The sequence below is a fragment of the Geotrypetes seraphini genome, chromosome 5 (assembly GCF_902459505.1).
Source record: "Geotrypetes seraphini chromosome 5, aGeoSer1.1, whole genome shotgun sequence".
Lineage (NCBI taxonomy): Eukaryota > Metazoa > Chordata > Amphibia > Gymnophiona > Dermophiidae > Geotrypetes > Geotrypetes seraphini.
Window position 1 is genome coordinate 69,092,976 of NC_047088.1, and position 16,087 is coordinate 69,109,062.

The window sequence follows — 16,087 nt, forward strand, 5'->3', positions numbered from 1 at the left end:
GGGATTGGACGATTAGTCTAAATTGTGCTTGGTCAAAGAATTTTCTGATTTTACGGAGATTTCTCATGGTTAGAAAAGCTTTCTGGGTTGTTTTGTTGATCTGGGGCTGCATTGTGCAACATCTGTCTATCATAACTCCTAGGAGTTTTAGTTCGGGTTGTATTGGGTATTTGGTATTTTTGATTTTCAGTTCAGTGATGGTAGGAGTTTGGGCTTTTTCGAGCAAAAGGAATTTTGTTTTTTCAGAATTTAGTTTTAGTTTGTGATCCATCATCCATTTTTCTACTGTGTCTAAGGTTGTTTCTAGCTTTGTTGTGGTGGTGGTCTCTGATGGGTCGAAGGGGAGGATTATGGTGATGTCATCAGCATAGCTGAAAGATGTGACATCTAGGGTATCTAAAGTGGCTCCTAGGGAGGAGATAAAGAGGTTGAAGAGCGTAGGTGAGAGAGGTGATCCTTGTGGAACTCCGCAGGGATTTGTCCATGGTTCTGATTTGATATCATTGTATTTGATTGACATTGTAGTGTCTGATTTTCATCTCAATCAGTCCATTGTCTTACCTGTGTTTTTTTCCCAAGCCCCACTCTCATCCCGGAGAGGTGGCGCTCCACACTCTTGACTGTAAGAGAGCGTTGGCCTTTTACCTCCAACGCACTCAACCACACCGGAAAGTTCCACAATTATTTTTGTCCTTCGACCCAAACCGGTTAGGTCACCCAGTCTCCGATTGCATCTCCTTCTGCTACGCTCAGGCTGGTCTCGCACTGCATGGTCGAGTAACGGGACACAAGGTCCGAGCGATGGCAGCCTCCGTAGCATTCCTCAGGTCCACACCTATTGAGGAAATCTGCAAGGCTGCCACGTGGTCTTCGGTTCATACTTTCACCTCCCATTACTGTCTGGACTCACTGTCCAGGAGCGATGGCCGGTTCGGCCAATCGGTTTTGCGAAATCTATTTGCTTAAATTGCCAACTTCCCTCCATCCCTCTTCAGTTAGCTTGGAGGTCACCCACATGTGAGAATATCATGCCTGCTTGTCCTGGGATAAAGCACAGTTACTTACTGTAACTGTTATCCAGGGACAGCAGGCATATATTCTCACAACCCGCCCACCTCCCCGAGGTTGGCTTCTTTGCTAGTTAAGTGAACTGGAGACCACGAGGGGATGCGCCCCCTAGTGGAACAGGAAAGCACGCATGCGTGGAGCAGCAGAGCAAACTTAAATCTTCAATCAAGTTTGCTTGAAAATGCTTCCGCATCGGGGCTCCGTAGATGACGTCACCCACATGTGAGAATATATGCCTGCTGTCCCTGGATAACACCTGTTACGGTAAGTAACTGTGTTTTTTGGGGATGTGGAACGAATTGTTCAAGTTTCCATTATCTTCTATGGGGAAAGTTGCTTTGATATACGAGTGTTTTGGTTTAAGAGCATGCTTCTGGAACGAATTATGCACTTAAACCAAGGTACCACTGTATTGTGTACGCCTATGATGGTGTGAAGCATGGCTTGAAAATGGACCTTAATATGTTTAAGCCTAGAACTCTGGTATTCTCAGTGTCCCATTAGCTTTCATAATCACACTGAGGGTACACTTATTTTATATATGTATATATATATATGTGTGTGTATATATAGTGGTACCTCGGTTTAAAAGTGCACCGGTTTGCGAGTGTTTTGCAAGATGAGCAAAACATTCGCAAAATCAGCGCCTCGGAAACCGAGCGTGCCTCGAATTGCGAGCGGCACCCCCCGCGATCCGGCACTCCCCCCGCTTCTTACTTTCATCTGGGCCTGGGCACCGGCATGTCCTATGCGTTGGTGCCGGTGCCCGAAGATTGGACTCCTTCTTGCTGGGCCTTGAGCATCTGCGCATGCTCAAGGCCTGCGAGTTCACGCTCTCTCCGAGTGAACTCGCCGGCCTTGAGCATGCGCAGATGCTCAAGGCCCAGCAAGAAGAGGAGTCCGATCTTCGGGCACCGGCACAGGACATGCCGGTGCCCAGGCCCAGATGAAAGTAAGAAGCGGTGGGGGGGGGGGGGTGCCCGATCACTGCGGGGGGGGGGGGGGGAACTTATCAAAGCGAGTTTCCATTATTTCCTATGGGGAAACTCACTTTGATAAATGAGCATTTTGGATTACGAGCATGATCCTGGAACGGATTATAGTCGTAATCCAAGGTACCACTGTATATATATTCATTATTACAAATTACTTGATTGGATGCCACCTTACCTTGATTATTTCAAAAGGGATTACTTATTGGGTTTTTCATATAGGGTTAGCAATAAAAAGCAGTTGACCTTAATTGAAGGCTTCCCTTCAGACAGGCAAAGCCTTAGGACTTTTTTTTTTTTACATACAACTTTAATTCACACTGGAACAGACCCCTCTGGCTCTCAAAGCTATATATGTCTTGCCTGTATTTAGTGGCAAGGCTTACAGCTGAGGAACCTGTACAGTAAAAATTTGGGGGGGGGGGGGGGGGGGAGAGATTCAACCAGTCAAGTGTGGCATACCAGAGATCAGACAGACCATTTGCTGGTAGAGGTGTGTTAAAACACATCAGTGCTGTGCTGATCTGGAGGGACGATAAAGTGAAATTGTTAGCTGTTATGGTTATCCAACATAAAACAATTTTCAGCAGGAGCCACATCTTTTCCACACTGAGTTGTTTTTAATTGGGTGAAATCACAGCATGATTTACTGAGCTTAGAAGGGTCCAAAATTGGAGGCAGTATTAGTCATTAGAGATTTCCCAAAATTAGGAGGTTCTATTGATAAGCGAGGTGAACTAAGGTAGACCTATATCTGATATTTTGAGTGCTATGGTTTGACACAACACTTTTTGCATTCTTTGCAACACAGGTTGAAGACTTTGAACTGTGGGTGCGTCTTTTATCAAAAGGAGCCCTAGCAATTGCTGTGGTGAACCGGCGTGAAATTGGGGGTCCTCGTAATTTTGTGCTTATATTGGCCTTTCTGGGCAAGGTCTGGACATGTAAACAGAAGTGTATGATCAACCAACTCTTACCAACCCACAAAGATCTTGGGCTACAAAACTGTACATCAGCCTTTGACATCCAGGTGAACCCAACAGGAACTGTGCTGCTGAAGTTGACTGCAATTGAAGATACTCCCCTACTAGAGAATGACATAGGGACAGGTACCCATGGTTAACCTTGGGACGGGGACAGAGACAGACTTTGTCCCCGTGTCATTCTCTAAAAACTTGAGACCAATATCAATATGTAAACGTTTAACACATCTTAGACAATTGACAACTGAATTCAATTTTTTTTTTTAAACTGCTTTTGGATTTAAATGAACTACTGCTAAATGAAATCATTTGTGTCTTGTCTGCTAATCAGACTCCTACCATCCACAATGTCCTATCATGTGCCCAGTTGGTCAATTATCTTACTGCAACAGATTCATTCATTGTTGCTGGCATCAAGGAACATTTCCAACATTTAATAAACACTTTTTTCCCTGTTCATCCACTACACAGTTTAGGTTCTTTTCTACACCCAAGTATGAAAGACAATCAAATTACCTTTCCTGATTATGTAAACAATAGGCAACTGAATCTTTGGTAATCTTTTGTATCAAAACTAGATCAAAATGGAAGGCTCGATTTGTGATTTATAAGCAGTTGTACAAATATTGTCCCTTTTTATACTATAATAAATTTAAATATAAAATCATAAGTGTTTGAGGCTTGTGCAAATGAATACAGTGCCTAAGGGGATGGGAACAAACTTTGTTCCCGTGTCATTATCTACACTCAAGCTTTGTAGTATAAATATTATATATGGCATTCTGGGGACGCTTTATGAGGATTTCTTTTGAACATTTTCATAGTATGTTCATGTTTGGTCAGGCTGAACAGTAAATGTATACTTTACCACTTCAGTTGCCCCTTCAGCAGCTAAATGGTCAGTAATTAAGATGTGCCTTATTTTACAGGAAGGTTGGTCTTCCTGTATTGAAAATGCATTAAGACCTCTCTCTCAAGCACTGCTTTCAAAGCAAGATTGCTGTGGCCCAAAATTAAAAACTAGGCGGATAGACTTGAATGGGAGTCCACCGGCATATAAGCATGCAGTAGTTGTGCTACTGAGGAAAAGGGCAACTTTGGATGGAGCCTATCCTGAAATGGTCTCATGCCTGCTTCTTTACTGCAGTATTGGCAAAGCTGATTGAGGACAGCAGAAGAGAGTAACTTGGAGGGTGGGAAAATAATGTAGAGAGGACATTAAACTGGGATGATGAAGAGTACTCTGGATCTGTGCTGTTAAGGTTGGGAATCTTGGTAGATGTTGGACAGACAAGTCATGCTGGATAATCCACTGTAATTAAGTTTTTTCTCGAAGGTAGAGGGGTTACCAATCCATAAACTGGGGGTCCTTTATTAGCGTAAAAGACTTTAGAAATTTGTGGCCAATATGCTATAATATGATATACAATATGTAATGTATGATTGGAAAGTACTTGAAGGGAGGGAGAGGGGATAAAAATATGTTTAGAATATTATGTATTAGATATAAAAGTGATATTGTGTATTCATTAATTGTATTTCAATATTTTGTACACTTTTTGATTCTTAGTCCCCCTCTCCTAATGTGGTCTAATTCAGAGACATAATATATGTTTGTTTTTCTTGTAACTATACCCTATTTAATAAAAGAAGCATTCTGTATTTTTCCATTAATAAATCAATAAAATTTACTTGTTCATCTTTTCTTTATTCTTCCTTAAATTCAAAATTTTAAAAGTACTGCCTGAGAATCTAGAAAATCCAAAAATTCCGACTGCTCAAGGATTGGGTTGGTCCAGATTTTTGGACTTGTACTGTATAAGCTGGTACATAAATGGTTGTCAGCCATTTTAGAAAGAGATTATTTCTCCTGAAGCTATTAGAGTTCAGTAAACTTTGTCAATTGCACTTTCAGGGGCAACATTTTCTGGGCCTATCCTGGTCTCACCCAAAACATGTCCCTTGCCAACTGGATGTTCTTCAGTTTTAGATTTCCACATTCCAGCTTTGTGAAATTGGAACAGATGTCTATGGGCTGGTTTATGAATGTCCAAAATGCAAGTGGTGCTTCTACAATAAGCTCTTTCATGTCTGAACTGCAGCCTTTACCAAAAAATAAATAGATCTATCCCAAAAACAAACAGTTCAATAAATAAATAAAAGGTAATGGTTCAATCTACCACATCATAGCATCGCCTTCCTTCCAGATCCAAAACTGTTGAAAACCAGTCTAATTTGAAAAATAGAAGAACACTTAAATCTTATAAGGTTGTCCAAATGCATTCTTCTGTCTGGATATATAGCAGGAGGTGGTAACCATTACCAAATTCTGGCCAGTGAAAAGCAAAAAGCAGTGTGAAATTTAAAATAAGTTGTGTGGAATGACTCTTCCTCCAAAAAGTAAACTACAATACTTTGCAATGAGCTATGTGTTAGCTGCAAGACAGACAGGGGGTCAGAGGGCTCCCATAGCTAACCTCTTCCATTCAAAATATCAGTCTCAATGTTGCTGCTGCAGCCTGACATTTGGTATGCAGATATGTTCAATAGAATAACTTCAAACTGAAGCAATGCTAGGGTGGGTGGATCTTAATGCAGTTATAATTCTTGGCAATTTTTAATTTAAGTATAGGTGATGACACAAACCAACAAGACATTGTTTCTAATCTTTGTGTTTTATCAAACAGTTTGCTTTTCCACTTATTGTGCAGTTTTTATTATTTAATCAAGAGTATTTTGAAGGAAAGCCCTGGCTAGTTTATCAGATCAAGCAAAGGACCTGGTTGTTCAGTCAATTGATTTTATTTGAACTGTTGCTCAATCTTCTCTCTCCTGCCAAGGTTTCAGCTCAAATGCTAAGATTAATCATGGTAATTTTACTGGGATTGTCAGAACTAAAATCTAGGGGGTACATTTTCCAAATGTACAGATGATATTCAACTTCTGATTTCATCTAGCATTAAGGCTTCCTTGCAGGTAGAGCAATATTTCTATGGTCAGAACTTGGATTAGTAGTAATTTAATGTTGGCCATGGATAAGACCAAGACTTTATGGGTTAGTCAAGACCTCCTCCCCAAATTAACTGCATAGCATAAAGATTGGGGATGTTTATCACTGGGGTCCATAATATGGATGTGCAGGTAGATTCTCAAATCCCAGTACACACGTGGCAAATAGGTTAAAGCTGGCTTGCTGCCATTTTCCTTCATGTTGGATTTTGTTAGCTGGCTGCCTTGTTGCATTTTTGAGACTGATACAGTCTGTACTGTTTCTTCTGACTTCTTGAACTTCTCTGTCTGTTCTTTGTTGTGAATAAGCACTTTCCTATCATATGTTATGGAGGTCCTATGATTTTACTGTGGCACTGTACACCGCTCTGATGCATAGTCAGTAATGGTGGTATATCAAAACTGAATAAACATTTAGCAAACTGTGAGCCACATAGGTCCACGTTATTTCTTACTTCTACCACTATTTACAGTATTGCCTATTTACCAATAAGTTTTCTATTACTATTTATTTCTATAGCACTACTAGATGTATGCAGCGCTGTACATGAAACATTCAAGGGACAGTCCGTGCTCTAAGTTGATAAACACCCAACAATAGCTTCAGAATTAGTTATGAAAGACTTCTCATGCGTGGGAGGGGGGGAGTATAGATATCAATGCACAAATGTACCCTTCCTATTATTAAGATTCTGGGTTTAATGATTATGTACAGTCCACGGCACAATATTGCAGATCAAAAAATCATACCACACGCTTAGAGGAAAGTTTCAAATATCTTTATTCCAATATGCAACAAAGCAATGGAAGGAGGAGCTTAGAACTGAATGACCTGGCCCTGTGAGGGAGAAAGAGAGAAAAAAAAAGTTATCCATATCTGCTCATGAAAAATGGCAACATGCAACTCCAAATCAAAACTAGGAGTCCAGTCATCTTGGACTGGGCTTAGTAACAGAAATATGCATGGGTTATACCTACTGCCAACTTCCAGTTGCACTAAAAGAAATTGTTCCTATGGGTAGGTTTAGATCAGAGGAATAACGTGTGTACACGAGATTTCACAAAAAAAGCTATGTGCTCTTGTTCCCTCACCACACACAGCATGCATAAAGTAGATGGATATGTGGTCTTGATTCATGTCATTGTGTTGGTTATTGTTAGATGTTGTGCAACACTTCAAACTCAGGGAAGATTAATAGAGAAAATAACCTGTGTCAACTGAAAACCAACATCAAGTACCACATTCCCTTGGCCAAGATTCAGTAAATGGTGCTGAAAAACAGCAATGTTCTATAAAGGGCACTCAAGGCTGAGTGTCCATCATAGAATAGCGCCTAGTGGGGATTCTTGCGCCCAACTTTAGGCTTGAGGACTTCAGTCTGGTGTGCAACTTGGGCACACATCCCCCAAATTCTTTATCACGGTGTGTAATCTTTGAAATAACCCTAACCCACCCACAGCCATACTCCCTTTTGTGTGAAACAGAAGAGGATTTGGGCACAGATTATAGAATCTTGCACTGCCAGATCTGCATGCAAGTCTATATTAGTGCCAATTAACATCAATGATTGATTGCTACCAGTCAATTATTAACAGCTCTTTAATTTATTGCACAAATTTAGGCACCATTCATAAATTCAGGGGAAAGTAACTGGCTTTTAAATCAAATCAACCTGATGCACGTTTAAAGAACCTATGAGAATTGTTATACCAGAAAGACATTACACCATATTCTCTCTTCCTACTTCTCTTGGTGGCATAAGATTTTCTTTAATCTGCAGTGGTTTCCAGATGCCCTTTCTCTATTTATAATCCAGTAACACCCGTGTCCCTGTGATGTGGGGTTGTTGTTTTTTTTTTTTTTACTGAAACTGGGACCAAACCCAGCAGAAAATGCTGTACTTGTCACAAATGCATCCACTAAATCCTAACTGGCACAGAACTGAACTCTGGGCTCCAGCTGTGTGATGCAGTGGCATCAAGGTTCACTTGTATCCATAGAATGTTACATCAGAAAGCCCAAAAGTCTGCCATACCTACCTTCGTTTATAGGATACTAGTGTATTGGCAAAAATAGGCAACTATAATTTGCCATCCACAGAGTTATTACATTTGTATGCTAAGTGCCATACATATGTCTAAGTCAATCCCACTCATGTTCCGCCTGTGTGCATCCACCTCTAAAATATATATCCATAAGATAACGCTTATATTTACAGGGTTACACTTAGGCAGAATTCTAATATAAATCTGTATATAAACTGTTAGAAGGTGCTTTCACAAAAAGGCTAAAACTCCATGTAGCTATGATTGAGGATTTCTATCATCAGGACCCTAGCCCTGGTTCATAATGAGATGTGACCCAAAGGGGACAGGGAAAACTGCTCACCAAAAAAACTATGAAGCCCATTAATGAACACATGTGCTTGTCCACCAATACACAACACCAGTCTTGCATAGCATGTCTTAACTCTCCTATGTTTAAGAATGAACAGTTCCTGGTTTTGCCAAAAGTTATTTAACCAAACCTAAGCAGTTAAGTGGTTCCTAAACTAGGCCCAAACAGCTCAACTTATAATCTGGTTTTCAGGATGTCCAGAATGAATTTGCAGGACACTTGCAATTCATTTCAATGCAAATATCTTAAAATTCAGAATGGGTAGATTTGGGTAAGAAATTGTAGCATTTTCCTTTGGGTCATAGTGAAAGCTGGAAAATGTTTATTCCCTTATGTTGTACCTTTCTTTTCTTGTCACCTCCAAGCTCAAAATGCTTGCATCTCTTAATAGCCAGCATCCTTTTAGACCTGCAGTTTGGCTCCACACACTCGAGCCTCAAGACAATCTTTTTGGTGGTCTTAGCCTGGAGAAAAAAAATGGATCAGTTCAGGGAACCTATTCCAACCAAACATTTTTCAGTTAAAAGATTTCCCATACATGGGACCTACAGAGAATTTCAGATTCAGCATATGATGAGCAATATGTTTCTACCTACTCTTCATTCAGTAAAGGTATATTATAGTCAAACAACTGACTCTACAGAAGCAGTATAAGAAAAGATGAAGACTCGCACCACATAACAGTGCAATTCAATCCAGCATTTACAAAGTCTAACCAAAATTTTAGCTGGATGATAGGAAACAAGTCAAGAAATTGTGGATATCAAAGAGGGTAATATATACCTTGTGTTATTTAAAATCCACAACATAGGATTACAAAATAGCCCTGCTATGTGGTTCCCTAAGGACCAGGCTATAAATGGGAGAGGAAGAGGCAGAAAGGATGTTTTATTAAAACAGTTAAATTCTCTGCATGAAAGGTCATGGGGCCCCGCGCTGCTCTCTGAATGGCCGCTGCCAGTTCTCGTCCCACAAGAACTAGCAGCGGTCATTCAGAGAGCAGTGCAGGGCCGACCAGGAAAAGCTCAGGGAGGTTAAAAAAAAGAGTTAGACGGACGGGAGACAGGAAGCATCCCTCCTGACCCGGCCTACCACCAGAGGGAGTACAGGGTAGGAAGATGAGGCAGGGTGCAAAGCCTGGCATGGAGTGAGGGGGGCTGGGTACAGAGCCTGAGAGGGCAGAGGGCTGGGTGGAGAGCTTGGCAGGGAGTGAGGGGAGGCTGGGTACAAAGCCTGGTAGGGCAGGGAGGGAAGACAGCTAGGTGGAGAGCTTGGCAGGGAGTGATGAGGGCTGGGTACAAAGCCTGGTAGGGCAGGGGGGGGCTTGGTACAGAGCCTGGTAAGGAAGGGAAGAGGGCTGGGTGCAGAGCCTAGCAGGGGAGAGCATGAGGGAGGGGACACTGGGTGCAGAGCCTGGCAGGGCATGGCACTTGAATATTAAGCCCCCGTCTTATATTCGAGTCAACCATTTTTCCTCCTTGGGGGGGGGAAATGGGGGTCTCGACTTATATTGGGATTGACATATTCGAGTATAAACGGTAGTTTAGGTTGCTTTAGTTGTTGCTTGAGGAAACTGCAACTTTCATAACAAAACCAATTCTTTCAAAGGAAAAATAACTGCTGTGATCACATGACCTTTTACCTTCCCCTGGATCACTAGGAATTTAACCAAGGAGTAACTTAAATGTGATTACTTTTCAACAGTTGCCAGGAGGAGATTTAAGGCCAGTCCTGGATTTATAACTATCCTGATGTATCATGGGATCAACAACTCTGATTTCAATGGGCAGCACCAAGATTATAAACCCCAATAGTCTTGGGATATAAGTAAACAAACAGGACTGGCTAAAAACACTTCCCCCACCACCCTTCCCAAAATGGGAAGCTTCATAACTCTGCACAGCAGAAAGCACACCATTGCATTATAACTCAATAACCAGTGCAAGTTTATTCATAGCAAGTGAACAAACTCCTGCAAATCAAGGTGGCCTGTCAAAACCGTCTCTACACCTTATGCGTTAAGCAATGCTTACCTTCTTACGGAAAATAGGCTTCGTTTGACCACCATAGCCACTCTGCTTACGATCATATCTTCTCTTTCCTGCAGGAGAAAAAAAAAATCTTCAGTCTTCACCAGTTAACACACACATGTAGGTTCTGGTGACCATAGTCAGATTGTCCCTGCATTGGTTGGACTAGGTCAGGGGTAGGCAATTCCGATCCTCGAGAGCCACAGTCACTCACACAAAACAAATATGTATTCAAACTCTGGTGTTACTAGGCTTACCATATTTTTTACCTGAAAAGGGGACACATGACCCCCACCCCCCCACTCCATGCAGTCAGCAGTTCTTTTGCACCACTTTTCTAAGCTCAACCTCGAGGCAGGAGACAACTGTTGCAGTGATTAGCTAACAGGCCCAAGGAAGAGGAGAGTTGCACGAGATAGATTTGCACCTCAAGGAGGCAGTGCAAGCAAATCCATCTAGAAGAGATTTCCTAAATCAATACGTCAAGCTCTGTCCCTGGCTGTGTTCAAATCCAGACACAAGACCAACTTCTTTGAGGTTATTTTTAACTCCTCCCACTAACTGCTAGGCATTCCAACCCCCTACTTGTCATATTTGCCTGTTAAGAAAATTGTAAGCCCTTCTGAGCAGGGACCATGTCTTGAATTTTCTAATATACAGTGCCGAGTACGTCAAGCAGCACTACAGAAATGGTTAATAGTAGTAGGACTCATACTAAATATAATAAAGACAAAGATAACAGAAAGGAGTTCCTGCATCTTTCAGAGTCACTGCTAGTGTCTTCTTAGTGATAGTCTGGATCTGAGCATTAGAAGTGATGACCTTACCCAACAAACACCTGGTCAAGTCTGGACCTGAGCATTAGAAGTGATAATAATAATTTATTTATATGCCGCCATACCGGGAAGGTTCTAACAACAGAAAAGCAATACATGCAATTCTAATAAATACATCAAGATAAAATAGAAACATGTGAATAAAATGAATAAATTAGGAAGATATGTTAAAAAAGCAAAGAATGTTAACATAACAGCCTATTGCATAGTTGTGTCTTTAGCAATTTTCTAAAATCTAAATAAGAAGAAGCTTCTAACATCATTTTGCCGAGCCATGTATTCAATTTGGTGGCCTGAAATGAAAACGTTCTCTCGAGGAACCTCTTGTAGTGACAAGATTTTATGGAAGGGTATGTAAACAGATGTACTCTCCGTGTATTCTTGTTAAAGTGACTCAAAGAAAAATAAGGGAGCAAGTAGCCTGGTGACATACCAAAAACTACTTTATAACAAATGCATGAAAACTTAAACATAACTAGATTCCACTGGCAGCCAGTGCAATTTTTGATAGAAAGGAGTAATATACTCCCATGTTTTTAAGCCATAAATGAGGAGAACAGCAGTATTCTGGACTTTGCCCAACGAACACCTGGTCAAGTTTGAAAGTGCAAGTAGTCCCCAAGTTACAGACACCTGACAAGTACAATTCGTATTTAAGAATGTGGTTGTGGTTTCATTTGTTTTCACTGAGCAGTATTTCCAGTGGCATAGACTCCTACTGTAGCAGATTCAGGAATGATGCATGGCCACATTAAGAACAGGGACCAATGGTAGGGAAATTAACCCTTTTGTAAGTTGGGAGTTTGTTTCGCTTTCTCTTTTACGATTGTAGTTCTTCCCTCTTTTTTCCTATTGTTTGAAGTAAATCCATCTGTCAAATTATGTGTTTTATTAAGTTGTTTTGGTTTTATCTAGTATCCCCGACTTTTAATCTGTTTTTATGTAAATTTTATATTGTACACTGCTTAGAAATTTGATTAAGCGGTTTAAAATTTTTTTTAATAAACTTGAAACTTGAGATAAGCAGCAAGAATCTTAAAATCTATAAGTTCTGAGTTACATACAAATTCGACTTAAGAATAGCTTTAAAAACGCAACTCGTTCTTAACCTGGAGACTACCTGTATACTGCTTGTTGCAGTATGTCCCTAAAATTTGCTCCAAGTCAGCTGAAATACCACAAGGAGGAAACTATTAGATCCCCCCCCCCACACACACACACCTAAAAGGAAAAAAAAAAAAAACTAGCAGTAGGAAAGGATTGCCTGAGGCATAGTTAATCAATATGCAACTCCCTCAAAAGAATGACTCTGCTGCTAAGCAGATGGTGGGAGATTCTCCCGGGAAATACTAGGGAAAAAATGAATACATAACTTTTTAAGTGAGTGGAGTTGGAGGATTCTTACTGACCCGAGAGTGCAGGGTATGAGTTGGTATAAAAAGGATGTACTACTACACTGCAGACACGTTTTTTCTAGTTCCTGTCTCACTAAGAGCAAGGATTTTATCTTATATTTGTATCCACCTTCCTATAACATCAAGTGTACACTGACCTGGACCCCAGAGGAAGGCTATAGTTAGCCGAAACATGGACTGTGTTAGGTCCATATTCTACTACATGTCAGTCACTCACTGAAGTGGAATTTGCAGTTTTTATTGCATTTTAATAAACATCACATCAAGATCATTGGATTCCACAGTTTCGACTTCTTTTTTTATTTACATAAGCATTTACCTCATACTTTTTACATTCAAGTACAGTAGGTACTTTACTCATGCATTCCTGATGTATACTGGAATGTTGGTCCTCTTGCTTTAAGTTTAAACCGCTTTAGAGGGAGACTGTCTTGAAGGATGGTCTGAAACCCACATATATAAATAAAAATAAAACAAAAAATAATAATCTGAATTATGTCTTACCCATGGCATAAAGAGAGTCCTTGCCCTTCTTGTACTGGGTCACTTTGTGAGGCTGATGCTTACAACATTTTTTGCAATAAGTCCTACGAGTTTTTGGGACGTTCACCTAGAAATAGCAGAAAATATAACCTGTAAATCCTGCAGCACACTATCACAGAGTTAATTTTTTTTAAAAAAGCTGTACTCGAACGCCACCGGCGCCCCCCACACCCCCTTAGCGCGGTTTTGAAAAAAAAAAAAAAAAAAGGGAGAGGGTAAAGTAGTTTACTTTTTAGAAGTACCTATCCATGACACGCTTGCCCTCCCCGCCCGCCAGTCAGCTCAGCACGGGAATAACAAAATTTGTAGCGAGCGCCGAGAACAAGCACTCCGAATAAAGTTTCTCAATACCGAACAACCCCGGTCCCTCGGAATCCCAAAAGAGCTATAAAGGAGCTCCGGGGCCGCTAGCGCCAAGCCCAACAGAAGATGAAGACGGATTAGTGAAAAAAAACAAAAAACTACCGAGTACTTACCATCTTGCCACCCGCAACAGACCAGAGAGAAAGAAAAAAGGCCGGAAGCGGAAGTGTATAGTATCCGGTAGCGAAGAGACAAATTGGATTCACTGCCGAGGTTGAGATGTACCCTACGCCCCCTGCTGGCAGGGAGGTGTGTGAGTATGTACTAAGTACAGCATACTGTACAGTACTTGTATTTAACTTAAGTATGCTTCCTATCGTAGGAAGAGGCTTTAGTAGTAGATCATGGTCAATAGAAACAGAAAACTGGAAAAGCCTGAAAACTGAGCTGACTCCAGGGAGCTGGAGTCGGATAACTGACACATGTTTTTGTTAGGATCCTCCAGTCCTTAGTGCCCTCTAAACCAGTGGCTTTCAACCTCTCATCTGATGTGACACACCTGACAGACAATATTCATGTATGTGATATGTTCAGTGGCAGTGCCAGCACCTCTCTGCCCCACCCACACCACACTCGTGACCTCCCTTCCCTCGTACCTCTTTAAATCTTCGCCAGCGAGAGCAAATTCTCCGGCCTGGGTCCCCTCTGGAATCACTTCTTGGTCGCGGGAGGGAGGCAGGCTGGCTTTGACAGGGAGTGATGTCAGAGGGAAATCCAACGCCAACGTAAGCAGCAGGCCAGAGAAGCCAGATGGTGTTACTCATATTTTTGAAATCCACCATTCAGAGAAATCTAAACACTGCTTGGGTCTCATACACTGCAAGCATCTAGAAGTTGCTGGAACCCAAAGGCTGGGTTTCCAATTGCCTTTTGGAGACACCCAATCTATACATCCTCTCCATTTTGTTTATTCTTTTCTCCCTTTATTACAGATTTTCTCATACCAATTACCTTTTCTGACAGGCCCTAAGCCTAGGGACTGCAGCTTCACTAAATCCCTTTACACCACAGATGTTAATTTAGGCAGCATGATAAGGGATACATTCTCCCACAAAATATGATTTTAACTCCACATTTCATAGTCAAGGGAGATTCATGCACCAAATTCTCCTATCTCCTTGTGAATAGTAGCAAGTTCAGAGAAAGTATGAATAAAGCTGTGACAGTAAACTGTTAAGTGTTCTTATATTTCAATGGGTAAATAATGCATGTTAATATCATTAGTAAATGACTCCCATGATGCAGTTATAGTATTTGAAAATAAAGATGACTGATTCAAGACTCCTCAGAGAAAGAGTCATTCAAATTTTCAGACCTATAGTTTTTTATATCTCTACCCTTTGCTTAAATCAGCATGCAAGACTTCATGGCTTAGCCAATTGAGCAATAATGTCAAGGCTATGATTTATCAGCACACAATATTTTGTTTTGCAAAATTGCAATTCATTGCTTGTGGTTAATAGAAGTACTGGACCCCAGAAGAAGGCAGTTTGTGATCGAAACACTTTCCATGTCAGGTCTATACCACAGTCCATTTACTGTGCATTTTTATGTTGTTTTTTCTGAACTGCACCATGTACATTAAGATTGGTTGAATATAAGACTTGAATAAAAGGCTTCATCAAGATCATCAGTTCCACAGTTGTTCTTTTTGTATTTGCTCTTCTGCTTTTTGTGTGGAATCTTTTTGGTGGATTTTTTGCTTGTTTTCTAACCCTTGGCAAGCTTGTTAGACTGGCCTGCTCAGTAGACCTTGGGGGTGACCAAGAGGGTTCCCCAGGGTTGACAATTGGCAGAGGGCATTGTGGTCAGGGAGACCAGGGGAGTGAGTGAGTGAAAGGGCTGTCCGCAAGGAGAGCAGCTAAGGAACAGGAAGTCCTCAGTAAGAGCCCACAGAGTGACTGGCTAGGAAGGAGTCCTCAGAACATGTGTCTGGGAGAAGATGACTGAGAGAGTGGGAGAGTCCTCAGAGTGTGCTTCCAGGAAAAGGTGCCTGAGAAACTGGAAGGACCTGGAAGAAGGAGTAACTGGAGAACCCAGTAGTGCCTGGAGTCCATGGAGGAGCTCAGGTTTGACAACCAGCGATGGGACCGACAAGGTCTTCAGGGAATCGGAGACCCAAGAGGCTGGGGAGCATAGGGACCAGCGGTGACCCCACAGGAAGAGTCAAAGGGGGAAGGCCAAGGCTCAGGGAGTCTGTCAAGCAACTAGCGGATGGACCAGTGCTGACTAGCAGAGGGACCGGTGATGGCACTGGAAGCTGCGAGAAGAGCCCAGGGAAGCAGCCTGATAGACCCGAGAGAACATTGGCCAAAGGTCTGGCGAGCAACCAACGGAGGGACAGGCGGAGCTGGTGGTGACCAGTGGAGAGACCAGTGATAGCACTGGGAGCTGCAGGAAGAACTGGAGGGCCAAGGAGGGATCAGGAAAGTACCTGGAAGAGATGGAAG

General features: G+C 41.7%; 2 protein-coding genes across 3 annotated transcripts in view; one reads left to right on the top strand and one right to left on the bottom strand.

The window, feature by feature from the left end:
• Positions 1 to 4,744, top strand: part of GLA (galactosidase alpha) — a 60,073-nt gene extending 55,329 nt beyond the window's left edge. For both annotated transcript variants that reach the window (XM_033945716.1, XM_033945715.1), the window contains one exon: positions 2,872 to 4,744. In XM_033945716.1, the coding sequence (XP_033801607.1) occupies positions 2,872 to 3,183 (312 nt within the window). In that variant the 3' untranslated portion in view covers positions 3,184 to 4,744. The remainder of the gene's footprint in view (positions 1 to 2,871) is intronic.
• A 2,071-nt stretch (positions 4,745 to 6,815) lies between these two features.
• Positions 6,816 to 13,923, bottom strand: RPL36A (ribosomal protein L36a). The gene is made up of 5 exons (XM_033943990.1): positions 13,751 to 13,923; positions 13,236 to 13,341; positions 10,484 to 10,551; positions 8,792 to 8,914; positions 6,816 to 6,890 (listed from the first exon to the last, which is right to left on the bottom strand). The coding sequence occupies exons 1-5, from the start codon at positions 13,751 to 13,753 to the stop codon at positions 6,870 to 6,872; spliced, it is 321 nt and encodes a 106-aa protein (XP_033799881.1). The 5' UTR covers positions 13,754 to 13,923; the 3' UTR covers positions 6,816 to 6,869.
• Between the last annotated feature and the right edge of the window lie 2,164 nt (positions 13,924 to 16,087).

What these genes read in the sequence shown, in the direction of transcription:
- RPL36A (XM_033943990.1), bottom strand. An exon ending in GGACTCTCTTTATGCCATGG is followed by an intron (nt 10,552 to 13,235) that starts GTAAGACATAAT and finishes TTTCTCCTGCAG; the next exon opens with GAAAGAGAAGATATGATCGT. An exon ending in AGCCTATTTTCCGTAAGAAG is followed by an intron (nt 8,915 to 10,483) that starts GTAAGCATTGCT and finishes TTTTTTCTCCAG; the next exon opens with GCTAAGACCACCAAAAAGAT.